General features: G+C 42.9%; 1 protein-coding gene across 6 annotated transcripts in view; it reads left to right on the top strand.

The window, feature by feature from the left end:
• The window catches only part of LOC137412119 (uncharacterized), a 142,421-nt gene that overhangs the window by 76,542 nt on the left and 39,650 nt on the right, over nucleotides 1-26,229 (top strand). For all 6 annotated transcript variants that reach the window (XR_013624277.1, XR_013624276.1, XM_078783102.1 and 3 more), the window contains 4 exons: nucleotides 7,357-7,410; nucleotides 22,963-23,007; nucleotides 23,804-23,857; nucleotides 23,955-24,008. Coding sequence is in view for 4 of the 6 variants with exons in the window: in XM_078783102.1 (XP_078639228.1) it covers nucleotides 7,357-7,410; nucleotides 22,963-23,007; nucleotides 23,804-23,857; nucleotides 23,955-24,008 (207 nt within the window). In the remaining 2 variants the exon portion in view is untranslated. The remainder of the gene's footprint in view (nucleotides 1-7,356; nucleotides 7,411-22,962; nucleotides 23,008-23,803; nucleotides 23,858-23,954; nucleotides 24,009-26,229) is intronic.

Genomic DNA, 26,229 nt, shown 5'->3' with positions numbered 1-26,229 from the left:
GTTCACCTTCCAACAGGAAATGACCCTAAGCACACATCCAAGACAACCCAGGAGTGGCTTAGGGACAACTCTGTGAAGGTCCTTGAGTGGCCCAGTCAGGGCCCTGATTTGAACCCAATCGAACATCTCTGGAGAGACCTGAAAATGGCTGTCCACCAACAGTCCCCATCCAACCTGACAGAGCTTGAGAGGATCTGCAGAGAAGAATGGCAGAAAATCCCCAAATCCAGGTGTGCAAAGCTCATACCCAAGAAGAATCGAGGCAGTAATCGCTGCCAAAGGTGCTTCAACTAAGTACTGAGTTAAGGGTCTGAATACTTATGTCAATGTGAAATTTCAGTTTTTTTTCTTTTAAATAAATTTGCAAAACTTTCTAAAATCCTGTTTTCTCTTTGTCATTATGGGGTATTGAGTGTTGATTGATGAGAGAAAAAATGAATTTAAACGATTTCAGCATAAGGCTGCAACATAACAAAATGTGAAAAAAGTGAAGGGGTCTCAATACTTTCTGAATGCACTGTTGTATATATATATATATATGTCACTACCCAAAAATTCATAACAATACATACATACATACATACATATATACATACATACATACATACATACATACATACATAACCATATGTGTTTGCTCCATTATAATAAGATTAGTAATAGGTTTTGTGGGATTGGCCTTTGTCCCTTTGAGCATCCCGGGATAATATGGAATCGGGATCGGGACGCAATATAACAAAACAAATGGCAGGAGAGAGGGAAACACAAAACAGAATGATTGAGGGACACATTAGAGACATGCTTCACAGATAAGGGATGTGAGGAAGAATGAGGACGAGGTGAGGACACATGGGATGGACACAGAATAAACCTCTCAAGAAGGAAAACAGGCAGGTTGGAAATAGGTGGGCTTGGGCAGAGTTAACAGGGTCAATACCATAATTTTTCAATATTATGCAACAGTGCTGCTTCATGATGGAGCCATTCAATCCTTTAATGTTTTGGGTTTAGCCCCAGAAAGCTTTAACCAAAATGGTCATAATATTACATATTGCAATGACTCCATTAAATTCACCCACGAAGGACAATAATATAATAAGCCCCAAAAGTTTTTAAAGAAATTACATTTTTGAAGATGCCACTTTAAAGGGGAACCCCAAACCCTCAGACTACCTCGACGCTAACCTATCCCTTGATACCCTTCAAAAATAGATATGATGTGTCTTTTTTCCGATTTGCAATTATTAAAGTGGGTTATTTTGCTATTAAATGTCGAAGTCTCCTGTCTGTGCTGTGTCGTGTCTGTGCTGTGTCGTGTCTGTGTTGTGTCGTGTTTGCGTTGTGTCATGTTCATGTTGTGTCATGTCCATGCTGCGTCGTGTCTGTGTTGTGTCGTGTCCATGCTGTGTTGTGCCCATGCTGTCGTGTCTGTGCTGTATCATGTCATGTCTGTGCTGTGTCGTGCCATGTCCGTGCTGTGTCGTGTTCATGCTGTTGTCTCCGTGCTGTGTCATGTCCATGCTGTGTCATGTCATGCCATGTCCGTGCTGTGTCATGTCCGTGCTGTCGTGTCCATGCTGTGTCGTGTCCATGCTGTGTCGTGTCCATGCTGTATCGTAACCATGCATCGTGTCCGTGCTGTGTCGTGTCTGTGTGCTGTGTTGTGTCTATGCTGTGATGGGTCTTTGTTGTGTCGTGTCCATGCTGTGTCGTGTCCATGCTGTGTCGTGTCCGTGCTGTGTCGTGTCTGTGTTGTGTCCATACTGTCATGTCCATACTGTGTCAAGTCCGTGCTGTCTCATGTCGTGTCCATGCTGTGTTGTCATGTCCGTGGTGTGTCGTATCTGTGCTGTGCTGTCTGTGCTGTGTCATGTCTGTGTTGTGTCCATGCTGTGTCATGTCCGTGCTGCATCGTGTTGTGTCCATACTGTGTCTGTCCATGCTATGTCGTGTCTGTGCTGTGTCATGTCTGTGCTATGTCATGTGTGTGCTGTGCCATATCTGTGCTGTGTCGTATCTGTGTTGTGTCGTGTCCATGCTGTGTCATGTCCGTGTTGTGTCGTGTCGTGTCCATGCTATGTCGTGTCTGTGCTGTGTCATGTCCGTGCTATGTCATGTGCATGCTGTGCCGTGTCTGTGCTGTGTTGTGTCTGTGCTGTGTCCATGCCATATTTCTTCTGGAGTAATATAACTGATTTATCAATTTATACAAAATCTCTGATAAACCGTCAACTGAACGTAAAAACAAAACCTACCAATCTGTAGGGAACATGCGACCGGCGTTTTCATCTTCACTACAAATACCGCCACCACTAACACCATCTTCGTCTGAATCACTCGCACAAGGCTCAAAATGATACGGCTCCATAATTCCCCTGAAAGCATTTCCATCACTAATTTTGTCTCCAATGTTTTCTTCAAAGTCCCACTGATCCGTTTCAACATCCTGAGAACCTTCAGAGTTGCTAATTATGGTAGAATCAGTATCAGAATCCGAGCTTGAAATGCACTTTCTCTATGTAAGCCGCCATTTGCATGAAGGTGTGTTCATAGTGTGACGTCACTGGCAAAATCTAAAATCGACACTTTAGGGCTTTTTTCAACACTTTGTGATTGGCAAAAAAAAATCAAAAATGTTTACCATTCAAATTAGACTGTGATTAATGATTTTCAATAGTTTTCAGCAAAATAAAAAATTCGTTTGGGTTCCCCTTTGAGACATTAATAAACATCACTGAGGATGATGTTACAAACTGGGGATGTTTGAATTTCTTCAATGAACTGTTAAGTGGGCATACACCAAAATATTACCCAACCTCTCCATTGCATTGCGTATACTGTACTACTGACAATGCGTGTTTCAATAGCCAATAGCAAGCTACAAGCATAGCTTTTCAAAGCTAAAATTAATCAAGAATTACCTCTCGATTCAAGCACGGCTCAGCAACTTGGCAATCTTGGCCATCGAAAGAGATGTGGCCAAAAAAATTAACTTTGATAAAATTTTGAATGATTTTGCCACACTTAAGTCAAGCAGGGCAATTTATAGGCCTACATATTAATTAGGTCGATAGCCAAGGTTACTATAAGCTGAGGGACTGAATCAATAATGAAATGAATACAAGGATCTGACATTATATATTGTTTTCTATGCCTCTTGGGGAAAGATGACAGACGGCATGATGAGCACTTACAGCACTCCCCCCAAACTCCCCAGCTGGATGGGAGGAGGACTTGCTGCACCCTCCCATAGCCTCCCTCATGCGAGGCCCTCCGAAACTCCAGATGCTCATTTGGGGCACCAGCGGCAGTATGGGGGTGCCGGGAAATTGACCAGTTTTAGACCGCCAGGAAATATCAATGTTTTGTGTTAAAGTCTTACCAGAGGCCACCAAAATCACTCGGGATGCAGGAAATGCTTTGGCTTACAGCGCTCTCCCAGACTCGCTGCCCCTCTACCCTGGCTCCACTCCTCCCCTCTGTCCCTCATCGCTCTGCCACTTCGGGCACTAGTATTGACCTTTGGCCCCAGTGCCACAAACCCTCTTCTGAATTGCACTGCTCTTCTGAATCCATTCTGCTTCAGCACAGATTTGATCTGATTTTTCTCTCATGTTTGAACTCTGTCTAAACACCTCATTGTGCTCATTAGCAATGCTATCGACATTGAAATGAACCTGGTGTTCAACGGACTGTAATAATAATAATAATAATAATAATAATGAGTAAAGGCCCATCGTCTTTCCACATCTCCAAGTAGGATCAGGATGAATCGACAAACGTTTCTCGGCTTAACAATCCTGGATGGGTTGCCACTCATACGCAGGCTAAATACTTGACTGAAGGTGCAGGAATTTGTGAGTTGTTGTTTAGCCCCGGACAGTTCTCTCAACCAAGCCCGCAGCACGGAGACAGCCGATCGGTCTCGCAGGAGCGACTCAGAGATCCCCCACATCGAGGATGGTGTACCCCAGCCTTAAAGAAGTCAGGGCCACGATGGAGTTAGAGAGAGAGAGAGAGAGAGAGAGAGAGAGAGAGAAGAAAGAAAGAGAGAAAGAAGGAGAGGAAGAGGGAGAGGGAGAGGAAGAGGGAGAGAAAGAGAGGGGGAGAGGAAGAGGGAGAGGGAAAGAAAAGAGAGAGAGAAAAAGAAAAGAGAGAAAAGAGAGAGAGAAAAAGAAAAGAGAGAAAAGAGAGAGAGAAAAAGAAAAGAGAGAAAAGAGAGAGAGAAAAGAGAGAGAGAAAAAGAAAAGAGAGAGAGAAAAGAAAAGAGAGAAAAGAGAGAGAGAAAAAGAAAAGAGAGAAAAGAGAGAGAGAAAAAGAAAAGAGAGAAAAGAGAGAGAGAAAAAGAAAAGAGAGAAAAGAGAGAGAAAAAGAAAAGAGAGAGAAAAAAAGAAAAGAGAGAAAAGAGAGAGAGAAAAGAAAGAAGAGAGAGAGAGAGAAAAGAAAAGAAAAGAAAGGGAAAAAGAGGGAAAAAGTGCTGGTCCATGTGGACCGGTTGGCACTCTGTGATTATGGCGTCCCCAATAGTCGGAATTTGTGAGTTGTTCAAGTTTCTGGTGATAACTCACCTTCTCTTTGCAAAGGTCACTAAGGGATCGTTAACATCCACCAGCTATACGGTATGTGCTGACAGATTTGTCCTCTGACTTAACTTCCTTCCAATGGAAGGCATACATATTGATGCCTCGCCCTCCATGCGAAACAGCAGGGTGAATGTCAAATGCTGGGTCGAGATTCAAACTCAGGCTAGATAGCTCAGAGACGAGTGCGTATACCTGTAGACGACCCTTCCAGCCCCTCAACCGACTATACAGTACTCGTATAAGAATCATGTATTTGTATGTTTCATAATAGGCAGAATCGATTGCATTTTATGTTATGAAACAACATTATTGACGAGCATAACCCTCGGTAAAAGTAAAACCTCATTTCCTGGCAATACTCAAGCATGTACTTCACGTCAATGGTATGGATATGGTAGATCGAAGCGGAATGCTGGATATTATTTGTGCGTGCATGGCCATCACTCAGCAGAACACAATCTCGCAGACTTCAGAATGAAATGAAGAATAATCCTCCATTTAAACAATTTCAGCTATTGCCAAGAAATCGCATTATCAGAGCATAATGGAGGTTTTCTTTTTCTGCTGAGTAGAGCCTCATCTTCTAAACACACTTCTGATGCAGCAACTGCAATGAATGCTGTTGGACAAGATGGAGGAATTGAGAGTTAAGTGATGTCAGGTTACTTACGTGAATTGTTACATTCACTTCCGTTCTCACTTCACCCATCTTCCCATCCGCAATTTTACCTTCAATCTTTTCTATCCTTATTAACCCGACATAACCCTTCTGCAGCATTGGGAAAACCACATTTCCAAGCTGGCCTCCAAAGCCAGTCGCCGACTGGACATCCTCCGTCGTGCGAAGTCCTTCCTTGGCACTCCTGAGCTCCTCACCACATACAAGGCTTTCATCCGCAGCTCAATGGAATACTGCTCTCCCCTCTGGGCTGGTGCTCCTGCCTCACACCGAGCTCGTCTTCACGCTGTTGAAACCAAAGCGTTCAGAATCATTGGAATCTCCCGTGATGAAGCTAACGCCGAGGGCCTTTCACTCACTCACCACAGGCAGGTTGGTGGTCTTTCCGTCTTCTACCGACTCCTCTCTGGCCTTGCTCCCCCAGCTCTCTGGGCTCTGTCCCCAAAATATTCCTACAAGTCGCACAAGATCTGCCTGCAATGCAACCCTCTTATGGTTAAACTGCCAAAATCAAGACTCTCTGCTCACCTTCACTCCTTCATTCCTCTTTTCTCCTGCCTCTGGAACAAACTCCCTCACTCTCTTCAATCCCACTCCTCCCTCCAGGTCTTTAAAACAGCTGTTCACCACCATCTCTTATCTTCCCCCATCCAAAACCTTGATCTTTTCTACCCCCGCTAGTTTCACCCCAAATCCACTTTTTTGAAATACCAACTTCTGTCCTGGAAGTCCTTGGTGTCCTTGTGTTTTATACTTCTCCCCCCACCCCCCCCCCTTTCCACGCCTCCTCCCCCCAAGCCCTCTCCCTCCCACACATCTCCCGATGTCCCTGCTCTCAAATGTTGTGTTTGTGTGCTTCCCCTTCTCTCCCCATCTTGTCTACCACTCCCTCTTTTTATATATTTTGTTTGTCTGTTTGATTTGTTTGTGTGATAAATGTTAGCTCTTCCACGAGCCTCGATTCTGTATACAAAAAAAAAAAAACCCAACCCTCTAACAACAGTGACATCACTATCCATACATTGATTTTATACCCTCCGTCACCTCACCTTTCCGCGAGCCTCGATTTTCCATATAAAAAGCCATTTCGCTCTAGCTGTTGTTAGAGAGCAATCCCAATGCTGCAGAATCTCGGTTGTTCACACAGGCCAACTGGCAGGGTTTGCAATCTGCTCTCTCACAAATGCATTGCGCTGCCATCGCCACAGCATCTGGTACAGATTCCAACGGGGAATACTTTCACAGAAAAACCACTCTCTCCTACATTGGTTTATCCCATCTCATGTGTGGCTATCCTATCACATCATATCGACCCTGGGAAGACACTGACTCCTGTATTGAGGCGATTGCAGACGAGTGGCTTTCTTTCTCAAGGTAGAAGTCTAACCTGACTGAGGACAACTTTCGTTCTCTCCATGAGGCTTGTAGCAAGTCCGAGTCCATTAGGCTTGCCAGATAACATGGTCATGCCAATCTCAAAACCAAACTCAATTGGTCTCCTTCCTCGGTGTCCTGTTGGCACCATGTAAAGTCCATTTCTGGTGTATGCCCTCCATACAATTCCTATCTCACCTCAAACGGCATCCGGATGGTCAATCCCATCTTTTCTTTCTGAACGTCAAACAGGCAGTGCACTACCATCTCATGTCACCCCTTCATCCCTACCCATGATCCTTTCACTGCAATTAAGCCTACCTAACCCAAGCCGATTACTAGCAAGCTACCTCTTTCCACCGAAGGTAAGGCCAGGGTGGGAAACAACTTACTATTTTCACCTGATCTCCCACCAAATGTTGCGTACATGTTGGTAGTCCACGGGGTCGGGTTGTGGCTACAAAAAAATACACTTGCAAGCGGTTTATGCACCCCTGCTGTAGACATGGGGGATTATTAGCCGTGGCACAAAATCTAATATATTTGCTCCACCTCCCCAACTCTCCCCCTTCCAAACCCCCACCACCCTCCGCATACCCTAGGCTATGTGTTTCGATTATTGAAAATGTGCAATCTTCCTTGTGAGATATCAGACACTGAATAAACAATTAAATGTCATGTGTTTCTGAGTCCTCATGCTTGCTGTGCTGTTCTTGACAGGGGAATGCTGGATCAGATGGTATACCAGGAGCAGATGGTGTTCCGGGCCTTCCGGTAAGCATGCCAAGTCGACATCGCAGACCTAATTTCTACACTTTCGGTACACTCTTAAATGTACTTTTCAGCTGCACGTAGATTTAACCTCCAATGAGGAACAGAGTTGCTTTTCACTCGTGTCGTCACGTTGTCACTTCCGGGTTGACATGATGGTGGAATCCCATGTTTAAATCTCATACACTTTGTTGGTTTTGTATACAAATGTCTATGTATTTCAATTGAAAGTACAGTGTGTTAATGTCCGCTAATGTCTCCGTGCTACATGTGATATGTCCTCAAGCTCCTCAATGACCCTTACTTAGATCATGCACTGTGCACAAGATAATATAATTAGAGAGCCATAATAATCCTATTGTGGCTTTCTGTGGACAACATGCTGGAAACAAGACAACACCGCCTACATTCTTTCACGATCCGTTCTTTATTGTTATTTGTCCCGGTTCTGATGTTTACAACGATGTGAACAATTTTGGAATGTGGTAGTTTCCAGGCTACTCCAAAGTAAAATGATCTTGTAACTTCCATAAAGCTTAAGGCCTAGCAGCTGTGTGTGGGCCCATGGACTAGTGTTCTTGACAAAAAGCCGACTCCATTAAATCACGGTGGCTCTGATATACTTTGAGTGAGGAGTTTCGATGAAGACGAGGTTAATATACAAGTCGGCCCACATTAGGTTACCAGAACATTTCACAAGCTAGAGATGTGATCTAGGGGGGCATTCATGTCTAGCCAACACGCCAATACACCTGTGTGCATGCAATGAAGGGCAATCCAGAGGAAAGGATTTTGACTGTTGGAGTTCAGAGATGGAGCACGCGAAATGGACGGTGAAGGCAGGTTTTCATTATGTGGCGCCAAACTACAATGGATTTTAATGTGGAAGCCTTCATCCGACAGACTTCGGGGATTGTTTGCGAGCTACTTGAGACCAGATGGTAATGTGCTTGCCAGCAACTGCTGCCAGGAGTTAAAGTTCATTATGATCGATTGCTTTGCTTAATGGGGGTTTCTGCTGATGGGCCCACCAGGACATGGACAAACCTCCCCGTTTAGCTTGCTTTATTCGAATGTCAGATCGCTGGTCGTGCCTGGCTGGAAATCTTGCTTCCCTTTGCCTCCCACACGGAGCGGTGAAATGGAAATTGGCCGAAGCATCTTACAGATCTCAGAGGAGGGTACAAGCTGTCTTGAAATTGATTGGCCAGAACGCCGACTTGACAAAACCCAAATTGCACCATTCCATGGTAAATACTTCCATCGGCATTGCAAGATATGAAAATACAACAATCATTAAGATTTCCCCTTTGATAATACAAACACGCAATACATTTTTGGAAGGGATGTTCCCTCCATGCATGGGCTTTTCCCACATTCAGCCAAATTTGGAGAAACCACATTTGGTTTCAAGTTTCTGCAGATGATCTTTGCTGTACGTCTTCAGCCAAGTCTAGGCTAAGTCTCTACATACGGCCCGGCCCACATTCCATTTACAACTACACAGCTTTCCAAGTCCATTGAAAATGACTCGTAAGCAAGCTATTTCTGCGTGAAAACTACGCCTGGAAAATGAAGGTAGTTGTGTTTCTTACATTTATATGTTGCATGTGCAGGGCAACTCAGTAAACATTTCCTATAAGAGATGTGCAAGAGAGAGAGGCCCTAGCCTTAGGCCAAACATCTAGTTTCTGATGTTTGTCTCAAAATTGGTTGATTGTCAATATAAATACGTGTTCTCTTCTTTTTCATTGCTGATGCAACAGCAGGAGCAACCAGGACTAATTAGGGATGTTTTTGTCGGAATTACTTATTTTAAAAAGACAATTAAAAAATTATATTAACACTGTTAGCCTCTGCTCTCTCTCCTACATGGGCTCGTGCCCCAGCATCCCATATTTGTCTCTCCTGGATTGTGTAGAATTAAAGCTCTCAGCATTATGGGCATCTCCCATGAATAGGCCAAAGTATAAGACCTGTTGCTTTCACATCGCAGACAGGTTGGTCAACTCCTCTTTTTATGACACACTTTTATTTCACTTCATCTAAACTTTTTCTAGGTTCCATGCGTCCTAGAGAGGTGAAATTTGGCCCACGGTCCTCTTTTCTGGCACATTTTCATCTATCAAAATTTAAATTAAAAAAATAATGAATTTTTAAATTAAAAAAAAAAAAAAAAGGTTTGAAACTTTAAAAAAAGAAAGAAGTGTGTAGCCCTAAAACAAGTTTTCTCCTTTACTTGTTTCTCTCTCTTTGCTCCATTACTTCCAGTTTACCTCCCTTTGCTCTGTAAGTACTCAAACCAGCTCCTCCATGATGTGCACATTCTTCTAGTTACTCCCTCCTGGTTAAACTTCCAGAATCCAGGCTGTCTGACCATCTCCAATCTTTTGCACCTCTTTTATCACCCACACCAGACTAGAGGGTATTGCATTCGGGTCCGTTTTTTTTTCTTTCTGCCTGTTCGTCCACACAGAACGTGCTAATGTAGGCCACAAATGCCACCTAGTGGTAGCCAGTAGCACACTTTCTCTTCTTTTCAACTGAGTACCTCTATAAAGTATGTACAATTAGAATGTGAGTACGTCTATAAAATACATACTATAAAACCACACAAAACAAGTCCTGGTGAGGGTCTGCAATCCTTGATTGCTCAATCTCGCTCATTTTGTGGAATTGCCTTGTGGTCCTGTTGAATCGTGTACTTTTCTCAAGGATGGAAGTGTTAAGGCATCAAAGGTGGAAAATGTTAAGGCATCACTCAGGCCTACTGTAAATTGTCCAAATTTCACTGACAATAGTGGCGTGCCAAGGATCCATGCTTCGTTAAACCTTCACCTTGGTCATGATCATCAAACTCTTGTTGTCGCAGACACGTCTTATTATCCACTACATTGAGCTTGGTTACATCACTACAGATGTGAGGGTCTTGCTCAACACCTTGTGCCATTGCTACAGTTTTCATCAAACTAATGGTTACACCAAACTCTTTGCAAGCAGCTGAAAAGTCATTACACATGGCTTGAAGGTCGAACTCGGCGTTTGCACAGAGGGCGGCATCGTCAGCAAACAGAAGCTCACGATTAAGACTTTTTGCACCTTTGGCTTGGCATGCAGCCTTGCTAGGTTGAATATTTTGCCGTCATTCCTTGCATGTAAAACATTACCGGTTGTTGATGAAGAGGCACACTTTAGAAGTAGAGACAAGAAAATGCCAAAAAGGGAGTGTCATCACACATCCTTCGTTAACATGTCCCATCATGAAAGGCCTCAATTAAGTTCAGAAGTCTTAGAGGGCCTCTTTAGGACCAGGTACAGTCCAATACGACCCAGAGTCAAATGCTTTAGTTAAACCGACACAGGCCAGGGAACATCACTGCTCTACAAACTTTTTTTTGCAGCTGCTTCAAGGTGAATACCATGTGCATGGCAGTGGTAGAATGCCAAGATCTGAACCCGCAGTGGCGACCTGAATACACATGGTCTGCCAAGGTCTCTAGATGCTTCAACATCATTTTGGCCACAGCTTTACCAGCAGTGCCTCGAAGAGATATTGCACGATAATTGTCAATTTCTTCTGTCACGCTTGTTTTTGTAAAGAGCGACTATTGTTGCGTCTTTCAGTTCTTGAGGTAGGGTACCCCTTCGTCTACAGGCTAACGATATATGCCGCATCTTTATCTCCATGTTTAAGTATTCAAGAGGAATTCCGTCAGCTCCTGGTGCTTTCCCTGACTTCAGTTGTTGCAATGCTGCACTCAGCTCAGCAAAGGTCAGCACCTTAATTATCTAGGACTTTCGGTCATGTGGTGTAGAGGTCAGAAAACGAATCAAGCTCGGGCTGTTACATCAAAAGCTGGTTCATGTGTATCTAGTGCCTGAAAATGTTCTGCCTAGTGGTCAAGCTGATGTTACTGGTCTGTTGGACGATTCCATCCCTGTCTTGTGGTGGACCTTCTTTATCCCTTGATACTGGCCAGTGGCCACGGAGGTCACCACGATCAGGGTAGAGTTCAATTTGCTCACATAACTTCAACTTTGGATGCATTTTCTCATTTTTCTCTCAGCAGTGTGCTTGCTCTTTATAATCTCTCTAAAGAAGCTTGAGATGGATTAGCTACATGAATTCTCCTCAATTATTGGCTTCAAGACAGCTTAGTTGTCTATAAACCAGTCAAGCTGATTTCTGTCCCTCATCCCAAAAAACATCCTTTGCAGTCTATGCATTTTCTGTCTTGAAGACCTGGAGGGAAGAATGGGATGGAAGAGAATGTGGAACTTGGTTGAGCAGTGATCCTGGATTTAAGAGGTTTCACTAGAAGGGGGTTGATGGTGGACCGTGCGATACCTGCAAAAACCTGAGGGGGACAAAGCATGGAAAGAGTGGAGGGTACAAGTTCAGGAAGGAGGGAGTATAAGACATAGAGACCACAGACCTGTCTGTGATGGCAAAGTCATAGGCCCATAGATTCATCTTCCTCAGGGGAGATTCCAATGATTTATTTTTTTTGTATACAAGATCGAGGCTCATGTGAGAGCTAACATCAATCACAAAAAAAACAAACGGACACACAAAACATACAATAAAGGGAGCGGGAGACAAGATGGGGAGAGAGAGGGAAGCACACAAGTACAACAGAAGAGAACAGGGACATCGGAAGATCTGTGGGAGGGAGAGGGCTTGGGCGGGGGGGGGGGGGGGGGGAGGAGCATGATAAGGGGTGGGGGGAGAGGGTGGGAGAGGTATAAACACCCATGGACACTGCTAGAACTTCCAGGAAAGAGGTCGGTATTTCAAAAAAAGTGGATCTGGGGTGAATTAACGGGGGTGGAAGAGATCAAGGTTTTGGATGGGGGAAGATAAGAGATGGTGGTGAACAGCTGTTTTAAAGACCTGGAGGGAGGAGTGGGATTGAAGAGAATGGGGGAGTTTGTTCCAGAGACGGGAGTAAAGAGGAATGAAGGAGTGAAGGTGAGCAGAGAGTCTTGATTTTGGCAGTTTCACCAGAAGAGGGTTGCTGGCAGATCTTGTGCAACCTGTAGGAATATTTGGGGGACAGAGCACAGACAGAGCAGGGGAGCTAGACCGGAGAGGAGTCGGTAGAAGACAGAAAGACCACCTACCTGCCTGCGGTGAGTGAGTGAAAGGCCCTCAGAGTTAGCTTCATCGCGGGAGATTTCAATGATTCTGAAAGCTTTGGTTTCAACAGTGTGAAGCCGAGCGATGTGTGAGGCAGGAGTACCAGCCCAGAGGAGAGAGCAGTACTTCATCAAGCTGCAGGTGGATAGGAGTTTAGGTGTGCCATGGAAGGACTTTGTAAGATGGAGGAACCTTGACGTCAGCAAGAACCTTGACTTTGTATACAAAAACAACACCTCTCGTGCCATTGCAAATTGTTCACACACCCTTTTAGTTCTGCCTTTAACTGACCGGAGATGTAGTTTAAAAAGGTAGACGCTCATTACATCAGCGATTGGTGTCATTTTGCTATAACTAATTCAAGAGAGTACTTTTTAATCAGAATATTTTGGGAAAATATTAATCATTGTTTCAGGAGTTCTCAAAATAGGTCCTGAAGTCTTGTGATCTAAATTTTGAGGAAAGTAGTTAAACTCTTTAGATATTTTAAAAGTTTTATTTATAAATATTTATAATTTTATAAATATTTTTATTTATATATTTTAATATTTTTTTATATTTTTCATAATTTTACATTAATTTTTATAATTATATATTTTAATATATTTATTTTAAAGTTTTATAAACATTTAAAGTTAAACATATTCTATAATATTTCCAATGAAAATGTGAAAATTGTTTTCACCTTTCCTCTTGGCGGCCAGGTTTAAATCCCAGATCTATTACCTGTCCATTGTTTACCAACATCCATTTAATATAGAGCAATGTCTCGTAACATGTACATGAGCTTTAAACACAAAACGCTGCACTCAGGATGAAGCCATTTGGCTTTGACATCATGAAACTTTGCAAAAGTTTGTGTTATATGTCCAAAATCATCTCTAGCATGTCACATCTGCTGCACGATGCATTTAAACACAGAAGACATACTGTATACACAACTCCTTACGGAAATCATCTCCAGCATGGAATTGTCATGACTTCCACATGTAAGCACTTAAACACAAATTAACAACTCTAAAACTTTACTTGTGAAGTTTGCTCTATCCCTGCAGCAAGGAGGTTTCCTTTTGGAGACCCATTAATAACGCAACTTAATGTAATTTTGTCTTGATTTTGGAAGGTTTAACTGGAGCATGTATCTGACTTAACAATGATGTTTGTTTACGAGTCGGACAAACTGAGAAGGCCATTTTATTTCGAATGAACTGATGCTCTGAGCATTCCAGATTGCTTACTGTCTGTTCATGCTTTGAAAGCACCCCTAATTGGTTTTGGAAAAGATTCTGTCCACCAAACTCACCCATTCCTCAACCCATATCCCCCTCCCTGCCTCTTTCCCCCACTAACAAAAACACACAAAATGAGCACAAAGGCGATGAATGAACGAGCACGACGAGGTATCACACAATTTGCACGATATCATCCGCAGCTGACATCACAGCAGGACAATGTACTCTCATCATGGCAGGTGTGAATTAATGACGGAAGATTATGTCGACACCTTATTGTTTCTTTTTTGCGAGTATAAAAACAATAAGTCAATGGGTGAACTATGAATTACCATACAGGAAACTACCTTAGTTTACTAGATAATGATGTCCTGAAATACCCTCTCCAAACATATCGTGGTTTCAATCTAAAGTCACTGAAATGTTTTGTATTTGTTCTTTCCCCAGTTTTAATCTACAGCAGATGATCATGTGGATTCTATTTTATAATGTAGCTCTCGGGTACACCCACGCTCCGGGCGGGAGTGCCCTTCCCGGCCCACTGGTCCGCCACAATGGAGAAATAACCCAACTAATAGGACCTTTGAGAAATCCAAGAAAAAAAAAATTCGAACATTTTTTTTTTTTAAAAAATATTTCATGGAAAATCCAAGTATACCCCCCGAGTATACCCTGAACTTTTGGTGTCGATCGGCCTAAGGGTCTCGGAGTAGTTACTGGGCACACAGACATACGTACAGCTGTGTTGTCTCGAACGTTATGGTGTCCCTCTGTAACCTCTTTTCTGAACACATTTATTTTTGTTAAAAATGTCAAATGTTAGATATACCTTTTATCAGAGTTGACCACACGCCATGGGTGAGGTAGAAAAACAGCGAAGAGGCTTGCATTATCATAATAGGGACTTTCTTAGTCGGACACTGTGTTCCCATATACACGGATGTGATGGATACGAATCTAAAGCGTGCCACAAGTGCGGAAATAGGGTTTTCCTACATAAACCAGCAAGATACCACCAGCTAGGCCAAGGATGCAACATGCTCTACTGGACCACGAGTTTCTCATTGTAATATTGAGTAAATAAATACTGAACCAGGCTGAACAGTTTACATATTGTATCCCACTGATAGGCCGGATATGCATCCAGACCTCAACCAAAATTGTTCTGATTGGCTTGTTCATGTCACAAATTTTTTTTCTTCTATCCGGATCCAGAAACGGATCCTCACGGAAATAGAATCGATTAGTCTGTCACATACCAAACGTGTCCACCAAGTTTCATCCGGATTTGTACACAGGTTTTTGAGATATCATGCTATATATCATGTTCAGCCGGATCACTCAATGGTGAAAAATCAGTTTAAAATTTTCGGATCCAGATCCGGATTTAAATCTTCACCAAAATCAAATCGATTCGTCCTTGTCGCATACCAAACTTGTCCACCAAGTTTCATCCGGATTTGTACACAAGTTTTTGAGATATCATGCTATATATCATGTTCAGCCCGATCACTCAATGGTGAAAAATCACTTTAAAATTTTCGGATCCAGATCCGGATTTGAATCTTCACCAAAATCAAATCGATTCGTCCTTGTCGCATACCAAACTTGTCCACCAAGTTTCATCCGGATTTGTACACAAGTTTTTGAGATATCATGCTGTATATCATGTTCAGCCCGATCACTCAATGGTGAAAAATCACTTTAAAATTTTCGGATCCAGATCCGGATTTGAATCTTCACCAAAATCAAATCGATTCGTCCTTGTCACATACCAAACTTGTCCACCAAGTTTCATCCGGATTTGTACACAAGTTTTTGAGATATCATGCTGTATATCATGTTCAGCCCGATCACTCAATGGTGAAAAATCACTTTAAAATTTTCGGATCCAGATCCGGATTTGAATCTTCACCAAAATCAAATCGATTTGTCCTTGTCACATACCAAAACTTGTCCACCATGTTTCTTCCGAATCTGTGCACAACTTAATTTTTTTTTTAAATTAAAAAAGGAATGAAAAGGAAGGTGCTCATGGTGAATACGGTACACCGCACACTTCAAAAGATACATGAACGAGGCACCTACCGCAGCCTTGTTCAAGAGTTACAACTTGAAGGCGAAATATTTCAACAATATTTTTGGTTAACAAGAGAACAGGTTGCACAGGTATTAATTTTTGGAGAACAACCTTGTCAGGTGCAGTATTTCAAGAGAGGTGATATGTTACAGACAGAGACTTGCTATGTGCACCAGGTAAGTGTTGTCCATTACCTCCGCCACCGAATCTGGACGGAAGTTATGTTTTCACCCCTGTCTGTCTGTTTGTTTATTACCTGCGAAATTGAGGCATCGCAAGTATATTGCTTGGTCTGGTCTGTTGTTTTGTCTGTCTGTTTGTATGTTTGTCAATCACCTGCAGGTCACATTTTACTCTGATCTTCACGAAACGTAACCAGCTGGTAAATGTAGAAACAAACATATCAAATGAATCCGTCTTGAGTTTTCCAACTTTTAAAGAGCAAAACAAATAACTGCTAGACGTTTCGATCAACAACACGGACAACCGTGCATCCACATCTCTCGGGGATGTCTATTTGTGGTGGTTGTCCCCATTTCCCCAAATCGTCCCTATTCTTCCCTGCTGCCCGGATTCCTCAGAGCAGTGCGGTCACGGTCACAGTGCCGATTGGACCCCATGGACCGGCCCTTTCCCTCTTCTCTTCTTCTCTCTCTCTAACTCTGCTGTGGCCCTGACTTTGTGAAGGCGGGGGTACATCATCCTGGATGTGGGGGATCTCAGGGAGCGATCCTGCGACATCGATCAGTTGTCTCCGTACCTTGATCGAGAGAACGGTCCGGGGCTATACAACAACAACAACAACAACAACAACAACTGTGCATCCACTGACCTCCCTTAAGGGTAAAGAAAACAACTCTAAATCCTCCTTATATCCAAGAGAAAAACCAATCCCACCATAGTGGGGAAACCAAAGCAATCAACACCGTTCTGGAACCAGGCTCGTGTCCTTCAAATTTCGGTATGTTAGATCGAAGCAAATCATACATTAAACCAAATAAAATCACATTTTGGGATGTTAAATCAAACCAACCATTAAATCAAACATTAAATCAAAGCAACAGCAATACAATTCAACTAAATTGATGAAGCACAAACGAACATGAATGCATTCCTTGCTTCAAGTGATGGCAGTAAATAAAATCAATTAAGTTAAACAGATATATTATATAACCATGACATGTAATGAATGGTTTGAACCACCGGAAGAATTGTGAAATAGGGTGAGACCTTCAACATGGTTTTTCCATACTCTAACATATTCAACTGAAACTAGCTACATGGCTTTATTATGATAAGTTACAGAACAAGTTTGAGTTTTGGGATCTTTCGTCAATTATTCATGGAGTTATGCCCTTTTTGCTTGGAACAAAACATTCATTGGGACTGGAAGGGGTCATGTATTGCAAAGCAATTCTCGCTCTTGTTGTACTGACCTTTTTCACGTTTAATCTAGGCCACTGTATACTTATTATAATTTACGGAGTGGTGTGTGTTTGTGTGTGTTTGTCACGCTACTTCTACAGTTTTGGGCCAATTACATCCAGACTTGCTACATGGGACCAGCATAACCCCAATTAGTGCATACAGGTGTTTTTATCTTTGCCGATGGTCTTGAGTAGGGAGCGGGCAGGGGGACACAAATTCCCTATGTTAATGTGAATCGTGTAGCGCTGCCTTCAGGTGGGAGAGGGTATTACAAGTCCCCACCCTTAACAGCACAGTGTTCCCATTCCCACGTTTTCAGTGCAGTGAGGTCTTTTTAATTGTGCAGCGAGAGGTATTTTGGAGAGATATTTTGAATTACATGTTTGACTAAGGATAATAATATAACCCCCTTGGCTGGGATCAGGTGCTTCTAGTTTATTTAAAGGGTTGGCAGGATAGCCTAGAGGTTCGCACACTCGCCTCTGGGCCGTCTAGTCTGAGTTTTGAATCCTGACCCAGGCTATAAATGGTCACCCTGGTGTTTCACAGACAAATGGGCAGGGTGATTCATAATTGTGATGGCATCATTCGCCATCCGGTGGCATTGCAGATACAATTTCAATCGTTACATAATGTGATAGGAATGCAGTAATCATATCCGTATCCGCTTCCGGACATGTGTGAACACAGATATTGCAAACCATTAATCACAATTTTACTGTATCCATGTGTATGGGAAAACAGTTCATTGGCATCCAGCCAGACTCAGCTTTCCCAAGATAATATCTAAACCAAAGGTTGTCAGTTACCTTTCTAAGTAACGTACGTTCTATGTGCCGTTACTTCATGCTGTTAATATAATAGTGGAGGCTCGTACTTTTGACAGAGTTTCGGGTAATTCCCAACAGGTCAAGAAGCCTTTCTAGGAGTGAACCAATCCTGGACAGATCACCACTCCATTGGAAGATACTTGACTAAAATTGGCAGAAATTGGTAATTTGGTCGAATCCCCAGTGGGCTGGTAAGTCTATGGGCCAGGAGGAACTAAATGTAGGTTTCATTGCTTTAAAACACAAGTACACTAACCCAACTCTCTACTTGAGCTGAGTAGCTGTTGGCATGGTTGAAAATTATCCAAGTAAGTTTGCCTTTTACTTTACTAGTAATACCTGCTCTCTCTGGGAGCGAAATATCGTGTCAATACCCCCTCTCTTTGGCAGGGGCTGGTAATTAAACCACTTGCGTACTCGACAAAGCAAAATCCCATGCTTGTTCTTTGGGTCAACCCAAGCTGGGACGGTGTTCTCTAACAGTGGGGTCCATATTACTCCTCTATGTCCATATTACTACTCACCTCAGATGCCACGCTCACCTCACTCACCACACTTGTACCCTCACATTCGCACGTGCCCATGCCCATGCATTCACTCTCACCCTCACCCGTGCCGGCACACATGGGCTGCACGGCTTCGGTCTCCTGTGCCAATAGCTCGGCATGCACTGAAATGCACACCACATACCAGCCGTTCAAGATCAACCATGCAGATCCATGCCGTTGCACCATGTGCAGGTACGGACAACTTGTTTAAGGACCCCATTTTACCCTGCACACATTCAGGCACACACACCTCCCCGGGAAGAGTCCAGTCCATGTAGCACTACGCTACCTGAACCTACTCCCCATAAACACGATTACTCAGTGTTCACGTACCCATTGGTGGCAATCACCGGCTCCATCCGGCGATTGTGCCTCCCTTCTGGTGCTCCCAGCACAGAGTCTTGCAACTTTGGAGCCTCACGTACCTTACACCTTGCTACCCCAACACATCCTTGTGCCTCCTTTTCTCCACCTTTCATCTGTTCTTCTGGCGCTATTTCTTCTGACTTGTCTGCTGTTTCCTTTTCAATTTTATTTTCACCCGTCTCTGTTTTTATTTTATCTCCCTCTGATTCTGCTATTCTCTGTCCCTGTTCTCTCCCTTCTAATCGATCCCTTCCCCCTTTACTCCTAATTGTTTCCTCTCCTGGATTTTTATCGGGGTTTTCACCCTTTTAACCCCTAGGGGATGTGGGTTTGACTCCGACACGGATTTTATCGGGTTTTTAACCCTTTTAACCCCCAGGGGACGTGCCTTTGACTCGGACACAGATGTTGACCGAGTGTTTAACCCTTCTAACCCCCAGGGAATATGAGTTTGACTCCGACACGGATTCCACATCACTCCACAGTCCAATGGCAGCGAGCTTAACACCACTCCAGCCGAGGCTTGGCATTGCGCATGGTGATCTTAGGCTTGTGTGCGGCTGCTTGGCCATAGAAACCCACTTCATGAAGCTCCCGATGAACAGTTGTGCTGACGTTGCTTCCAGAGGCAGTTTGTAACTTGGTAGTGAGTGTTGCAACTGAGGACAGACGATTTTTATGCACTACACGCTTCAGCACTTGGTGGTCCCGTTCTGTGAGCTTGTGTGTCCTACAACTTCATAGCTGAGCTGTTGTTGCTCCTAGACGTTTCCACTTCACAATAACAGCATTTACAGTTGACCGGGGCAGCTCTAGCAGGGCAGAAATTTGATGAACTGACTTGTTGGAAAGGTGGCATCCCATGATGGTGCCACGTTGAAAGTCACTGAGCTCTTCAGTACGGCCCTTTCTACTGCCAATATTTGTCTATGGAGATTGCATGGCTGTGTGCTTGATTATACAGTATATGCCTGTCAGCAATGGGTGTAGCTGAAACAGCCGAATCCACTAATTATAAGGGGTGTCGACATACTTTTGGTCATATAGTGCACACAGAATAGTCAGGTTCACTATGTTTTTTCGTTCAAAATTTTTGGAGATTAGCAAAACTATACATTTTTGGAATATTCAGAGCATGAGGAATCCAAAAATTAATGTTGGCATTTGTGTCTACACCTTTGTGAAAATGACACTCAGGACAGTGATGAAGATCTGTAAAAGCATATTCCTGAACGGTATAGACCTAGTAGTTCCTGTGTATAGGACTTATCGTTCAATCTGATACTAACAAGGCTGCTTTCTTGCTTTATAAACCCATACCTATAACTTCAAAGGACTTGCAATGTCATGTATTATGTAATACAGTTATATCACAAATATAAAGACAATGGTTTTCAATCACCGTTGTTTGTTGCTTTTCTATAATCCTGAGCACTATTTTGAGGCCTTTATTGGATTCCTTGACCCAGAAAACATAGGATTAGCATATTTAATTAAGTTTCTCGGTTGACTAGAAGCCGAGATAGCGCAAAATATGTATTTCATGGCGGCCATTTTGAAAATCCAAAATCTGTGTCTGTGCAAATGCCAACATTGATTTTCGGATTCTCCATGCTCTGATGATTCCAAAAATGTATAGGTTTGGTAATCTCCCAAAATTTTGAACGAAATTATATTTGTTAACATAGTGAACCTGACTAGAAATACCAATAAATAAAAGCTGACCTTCTGTACCCTTGCCTCATTTTCATCTTTTAATCCCAAATTCAAATTTCCTAAGTATATAGCAATAACAACAAATTTGACATCACTGTTCCAATACTTTTGGAGGGCACTGCAGTTTAAAATAAAGGACATGATATTTGCTTGGATCGAACGATGTCTTTCTGGAGTTTGACAATATTCTGATTTTTGTCAGGGTCAGCCATGAGGGAAGCAGCTGCACGCTATCTGTCATTGGGTGTGTAGAACCATGTGACACCAGCCATCAAGGGCCACACATTGTTTGTGTGCATGGAGGAAATCTGTGAGCCGGGTGTAAAGGGGACCTTGGATGACATTGGCTGCACAGTAGGGCAAGCAAGTCTGGGTGCAAAATCCTATTGAATGCAACCAACATATCCACAGAGACTGCCCCTGACCTCTCACTTCTGGTGTACTGCCTCCATCCATTGTTAGGTAGAACACGAGCAGCATGTCCATTGTTGAGTATCGTCGCTGGAAACCAAATTCGGGATCTATTAATAGGGAGGTGGAGAAGAGGAAGAGCTTTAAATTGACGGCAATTGTAAATTCCTTTACCTTGCTTATAATAGGAAGTTGGTTGACAGGTTAACAGAGTTTGTTTTGGTTTCTTTCTTGGAAATTGGTGTCATGTTTGTCGCATTACTATGAGAGAGAGAGAGAGAGAGAGAGAGAGAGAGAGAGAGAGAGAGAGAGAGAGAGAGAGAGAGAGAGAGAGAGAGAGAGAGAAAGAAAGAAAGAAAGAAAGAAAGAAAGAGAAAAAGAAAGAAAGAAAGAAAGAAAGAGAAAGAAAGAGAAAAAAAAAAGAGAAAAAAAAAAGAGAAAGATCAGAGAAAGATCAGATGCACATACTGCAACTATAAGTAGAGCAGATTTTGAGGATCTGAGTGTTGAGGCCGCTAGTGTCTGGGTTAGGCAGAAACTTTTCAACCTTTCTTGGTATTCATAAAATCTATTGCCATTCAATATTAGCTGGAATTTTGATATCTCAAATGATGCTGATTTAATTACAAATTGGCATTTTTTCAAACTGGTTCTCGTTTAGAATGGCGGCCTACACGTAAGGGCGTGTACCTACATCAACGCAACAACATACCGTGTATGTACGTTGACGTTGATTGAATCGCCAGTCAATATTTCACGATATTGATATCGGCTCCTTTGCTATAATATCCAGAAAAATAAATAGAAAAACGCTTTTAAAATCAAGAATTCAAAAAATCAAAAGGTAAATCCAAAATTTATCTGAATTGATAAAAAAATATGCATACAGTAGGTAAAGTATTCCAATCACTGCCTTTGGACGGTATTCCAAAGGATTACAATGAGTTCCCTTGCAAGGAACTTCAGTGCAGGAGGAGGACGTTAGACCCACCAAGTCTTGCAATGGTTGCCAACTTATGGTTGTTCATAAGGTTAACTTCTTGAGGTAACTGTGTACAAGTGCATATAATTATTCATTTTGCCAACACTCCTTTACATTACATTACAAGTGCATACAGTCAAATCTCTACTCTGTATGCAGTGCACTCTACGTTATGTAAGTAGCTTGCATATATAACTTTGTACTTTTACAATATAGCTAGTGCAGTGCTGTTGTACTAGTTGCTGTTGTAAGTACGTAAGTGATGTACATCATGATCATCGTACGTCCGTACGTCCGTCCGTAATAGGTTTTCGTTTCCGCAATAACTTAAAAACGGCTGAAGAGATGCAAGTCAAACCTGGTTCAAGTATGTGTAATGATGCAAAGATGAACCGATTTGATTTTTGGGTCAAGAGGTCAAAGGTCAGAGACATGGGTAAAAAATTCTGTTACCGAGCTAACCTGTGAACCAGAGATGGGATTTTGACCAAACTTGGTATAATTATATATTATGATGAAAAGATGAACTCATTAGATTTCTGCATCAATAGGTCAAAGGTCATGTCAGGTAAAAATGTGATACTTGACAACAGCTGATGGGATTTAAATCAAACGTGGTACAAGTACGTATAATGATATAATAATGCGGGCAGAAGCATATCGGTCGACGTCATGACGTCGTAGAGTGCCGTTCTACTTTTTAATTAGCATGGATTTTTTGTGTTCCAAATAATCTTTATCTCATCCAACTAAATTTTGAGCTAAGTTGCTGCATTGCTGTGTATTCCTGCTGACATTCCCTTACTGGTTATGTTTTCACAGGGTGTCACAGGAATTCCAGGAATAGACGGCAAACTGGGTCAGAAGGCAAGTACACATAATCAGCAGCACTGAGGAAATAGGAAGAGCTGATATTGAATGATTTGAGAAAAGAGGAATTATTGTAACTCTTCATTGATTCTGGTGAATGTCATGGACGTGTTGTCGATCTTGTCGGTCAATTAAATGTACTAGTAAACCTGTCCTCATGGACGGGATAATTTCCCTAGAATTGAGGAATCAGTGCTACGTCATACGTATGTACATATAGTTCATGTCCACCATCCTGAACCCCCTGGATTATGAATTTATTTTACCACCTAAAACCCTTCCCTGTCCACCTGTCCACAGAGTACATCCACTTGTTTTGAACTCATTTGTCCAGCGGTACCAGTGGATCATACTCTTTGTACTCCATCAATTTATGACCACAATTAACTTTCACCTTTTGGAGCTGATTGTCGCAATAACAGGGATGATGTTCTCTTGGAGAAGATTAACAGTCGAAAATTGAGAAAATAATTTTCTTTAACCGGTAGAGCGACAGAATCCATCTATGAGTGGCAATCATCTCCAGAAATTCACTTTTGCAGCTCTGACCGACCAGAAAGCATATTATATTGATGCGAATCATCTGACCTACCCATGTGATCCCAGACAAGGTGAGATGTGTGGCAGAGGGCCAATTTTGGTGAAGAACCATGTGGCATTAACTCATGTTGTAGCACGTGGTTCTCAAGCACCAGTACTGACTTAGTATGTACGAAAGACCATACTCAGACTTTCAAACAAGCCGCGCAGATATCAGACGAATGAGATTGATTTTGATATTGTTGCCTTGCAGGGAGAGAGGGGTTTTCCTGGCTCCAAAGGTGATCGAGGCCGTATTGGAATGATGGTAAAAACTGCAGATTACCCACCAATTGACTTTCGTTACTTGGGTCTTCATTTAAGCCTTTCCTTCACTCCAACCGCACTGTTGTTTTGTACTGCAGGGACCTCTGGGCCCTCGGGGATCACTGGGACTGGTGGGACCTCCTGGAAAGAAGGTGCGAACTGCAAACATTTTGAAGGTCTACGTGATTGTCAGGAAGTCACAGTAACAATCCACGATAAATCTGATAACTTTTCACTACAAACAGCGTCGTCTTAAGGTGTTATAGCAAATTATATTCAACCTGTCGATTCCAGCAATGGTAAATATAGGCCTGAGACATGGCACCTTAGGTAATTTCCCATTTGGATCCAAGGTAATTAGTAGAAAACCACTATTTTTTGCATCTTCAGATACATAGGGCTGCCGAAGCAGTTCCTTAGGCTATTGCATACAATCCTGGATGGGTCGCCACTCCGAAACAGGATACTCGAATGGCTCATTCTTCCCAGTAAGCTGGTACTCATTTTGGCGATCTCGGAAGGATGACAGGCTGAGTCAACCCAACTGGTGTTAATTCAACAACCGACCTGGATTTCAACTCAGGACCCTAATATCTCAAGCCAACCCCATTAACCATGAAGCCAAAACCAAGCTCCAAAGTAATTAAGTCACGGTAATTAAGACATACTATGGTCACTTGGTCTATCATTTCTTTCCAATGATCCAAATTCCAGCACTCCCACGAAAACAAGTATTGCGAATTATAAAACAAACTCTAAGCAGGGAAATGTAGCAAATATGCCAAAATAAAATGGCCTAGTTTTATAAAGCTACCAAGCTACCAGCTGCAAAAAGCATCCGAAACCTACCGGCTTTACTTTATCATCTGAAGGATGGTATAACATGCTTCCAGATATTAACGTTCCCTGCTGGCATTGCATCAGACAGAACAGCAATTTTAGACTGCATCATTAATCAAAATCGAGTAGCAAACAGACAACCAATTGAGCTCTCCGTCCATTCCAGCAGTTGCTAGGACGATACGGGATAAAGCTTCATTGTCATCACTTGCTGATACAAACTGACTTGTAGAAGGGCAGGAGTCAACAAGAAGACATGAACAGCATCCACAACTAGAGAGTTCATATAATATGATACACCACACAGAGTTTAAGTATATATATATATATATATATATATATATATATATATATATATATATATATATATATATATATATATATATATATATATATATATATATATATATATATATATTGTTACGGACACGACTTAAGATGTTGCTTGACCGAGCGGAATGGCCGCCGTGTTCGTACAGTTTACCCGATTCTCCCCCAACTCACCCGATTCCACTCGAACGTTGGCCCAAATCGCGCTATGCTAAATCAACGATGGAAAAGACACAACGACTGGGATAAAGGAAACGACGCAAGCGGTACAGTTCTCAAGACCTCCGGAGGAGGATATAATTGGTGGTGGAGAAAAGGGGTAGATTACAAGGTAATGAGGTAAAGCACAGAAGAGATAGGCACTTAGACACAATCTTATCTATCCCAGACAGACCACAGACAAACGGAACAAGACTGACTTACACAGGGATTGATGGCAGGGAAGGACAGGTCGGTTGATAGCACAAGGTGCACCTTGGCTCAGGGACAGGATAAAGCGCGGTCCAAAAGATGCAGGGAGGTGTCACAGCGCTCGGAGGTGGCGTCCTTCTTGCTTCAAGCTCAGCGCGCATCTGACGTCACGTCCCTCTTCCTGCGCATGCTCAACGGGGAGTGACACGCCCTCGGCCGCTTGGCTCCGCCCCAGATGGGACCGGTCCGCCGCTCCCATTGGGTGCGGGGGTTACCGGGCTCCGCCCTTGACGAGGAGCTGACAGCGAGCCCCTACGTGGTAACCCCGTCGAGCACATGTTCAATGGCGGCTCGTTGGAAAGGCCTGGTGTTGCTCCCAACACCCCCTACCAACCAAGCCGGAGTGAGGACGCGCACTCCCCGCGCCGCCGCCGTTGTTGTTGTTGTTGTTGTTGAACCGTGAGGAAGAGCTGCGGGGAGGTATTGGGAGGTCCTAAACTTCCTAACGGTGCCATACAATCACATTCTGGTGCAACGAAGAGTCAGAATTAATGGAAACGAGTCCTTAACTGACATAGACTAAGAATAACTAGCAAGATGTCCTATAGTTGTCTACGTGAGATGCGGTGGACCTGGATGCGACATTTAATGGGGGAAATAGGGGAAGGTCGGGTCTACAGAGTGTTGTTTACAGAAAATGGGACTAGGGAATGGGGGATTGGGGATAGTTGGGAAGGATGAGGAAATAGGGGAATATTTACAAGCGGATATGGATGGATGTAAATCCCATAT

The sequence above is a fragment of the Myxine glutinosa genome, chromosome 8 (assembly GCF_964187855.1).
Source record: "Myxine glutinosa chromosome 8, kmMyxGlut1.1, whole genome shotgun sequence".
Taxonomy (NCBI): Eukaryota; Metazoa; Chordata; class Myxini; order Myxiniformes; family Myxinidae; genus Myxine; species Myxine glutinosa.
This window is presented reverse-complemented; position numbering and strand designations above follow the sequence as displayed.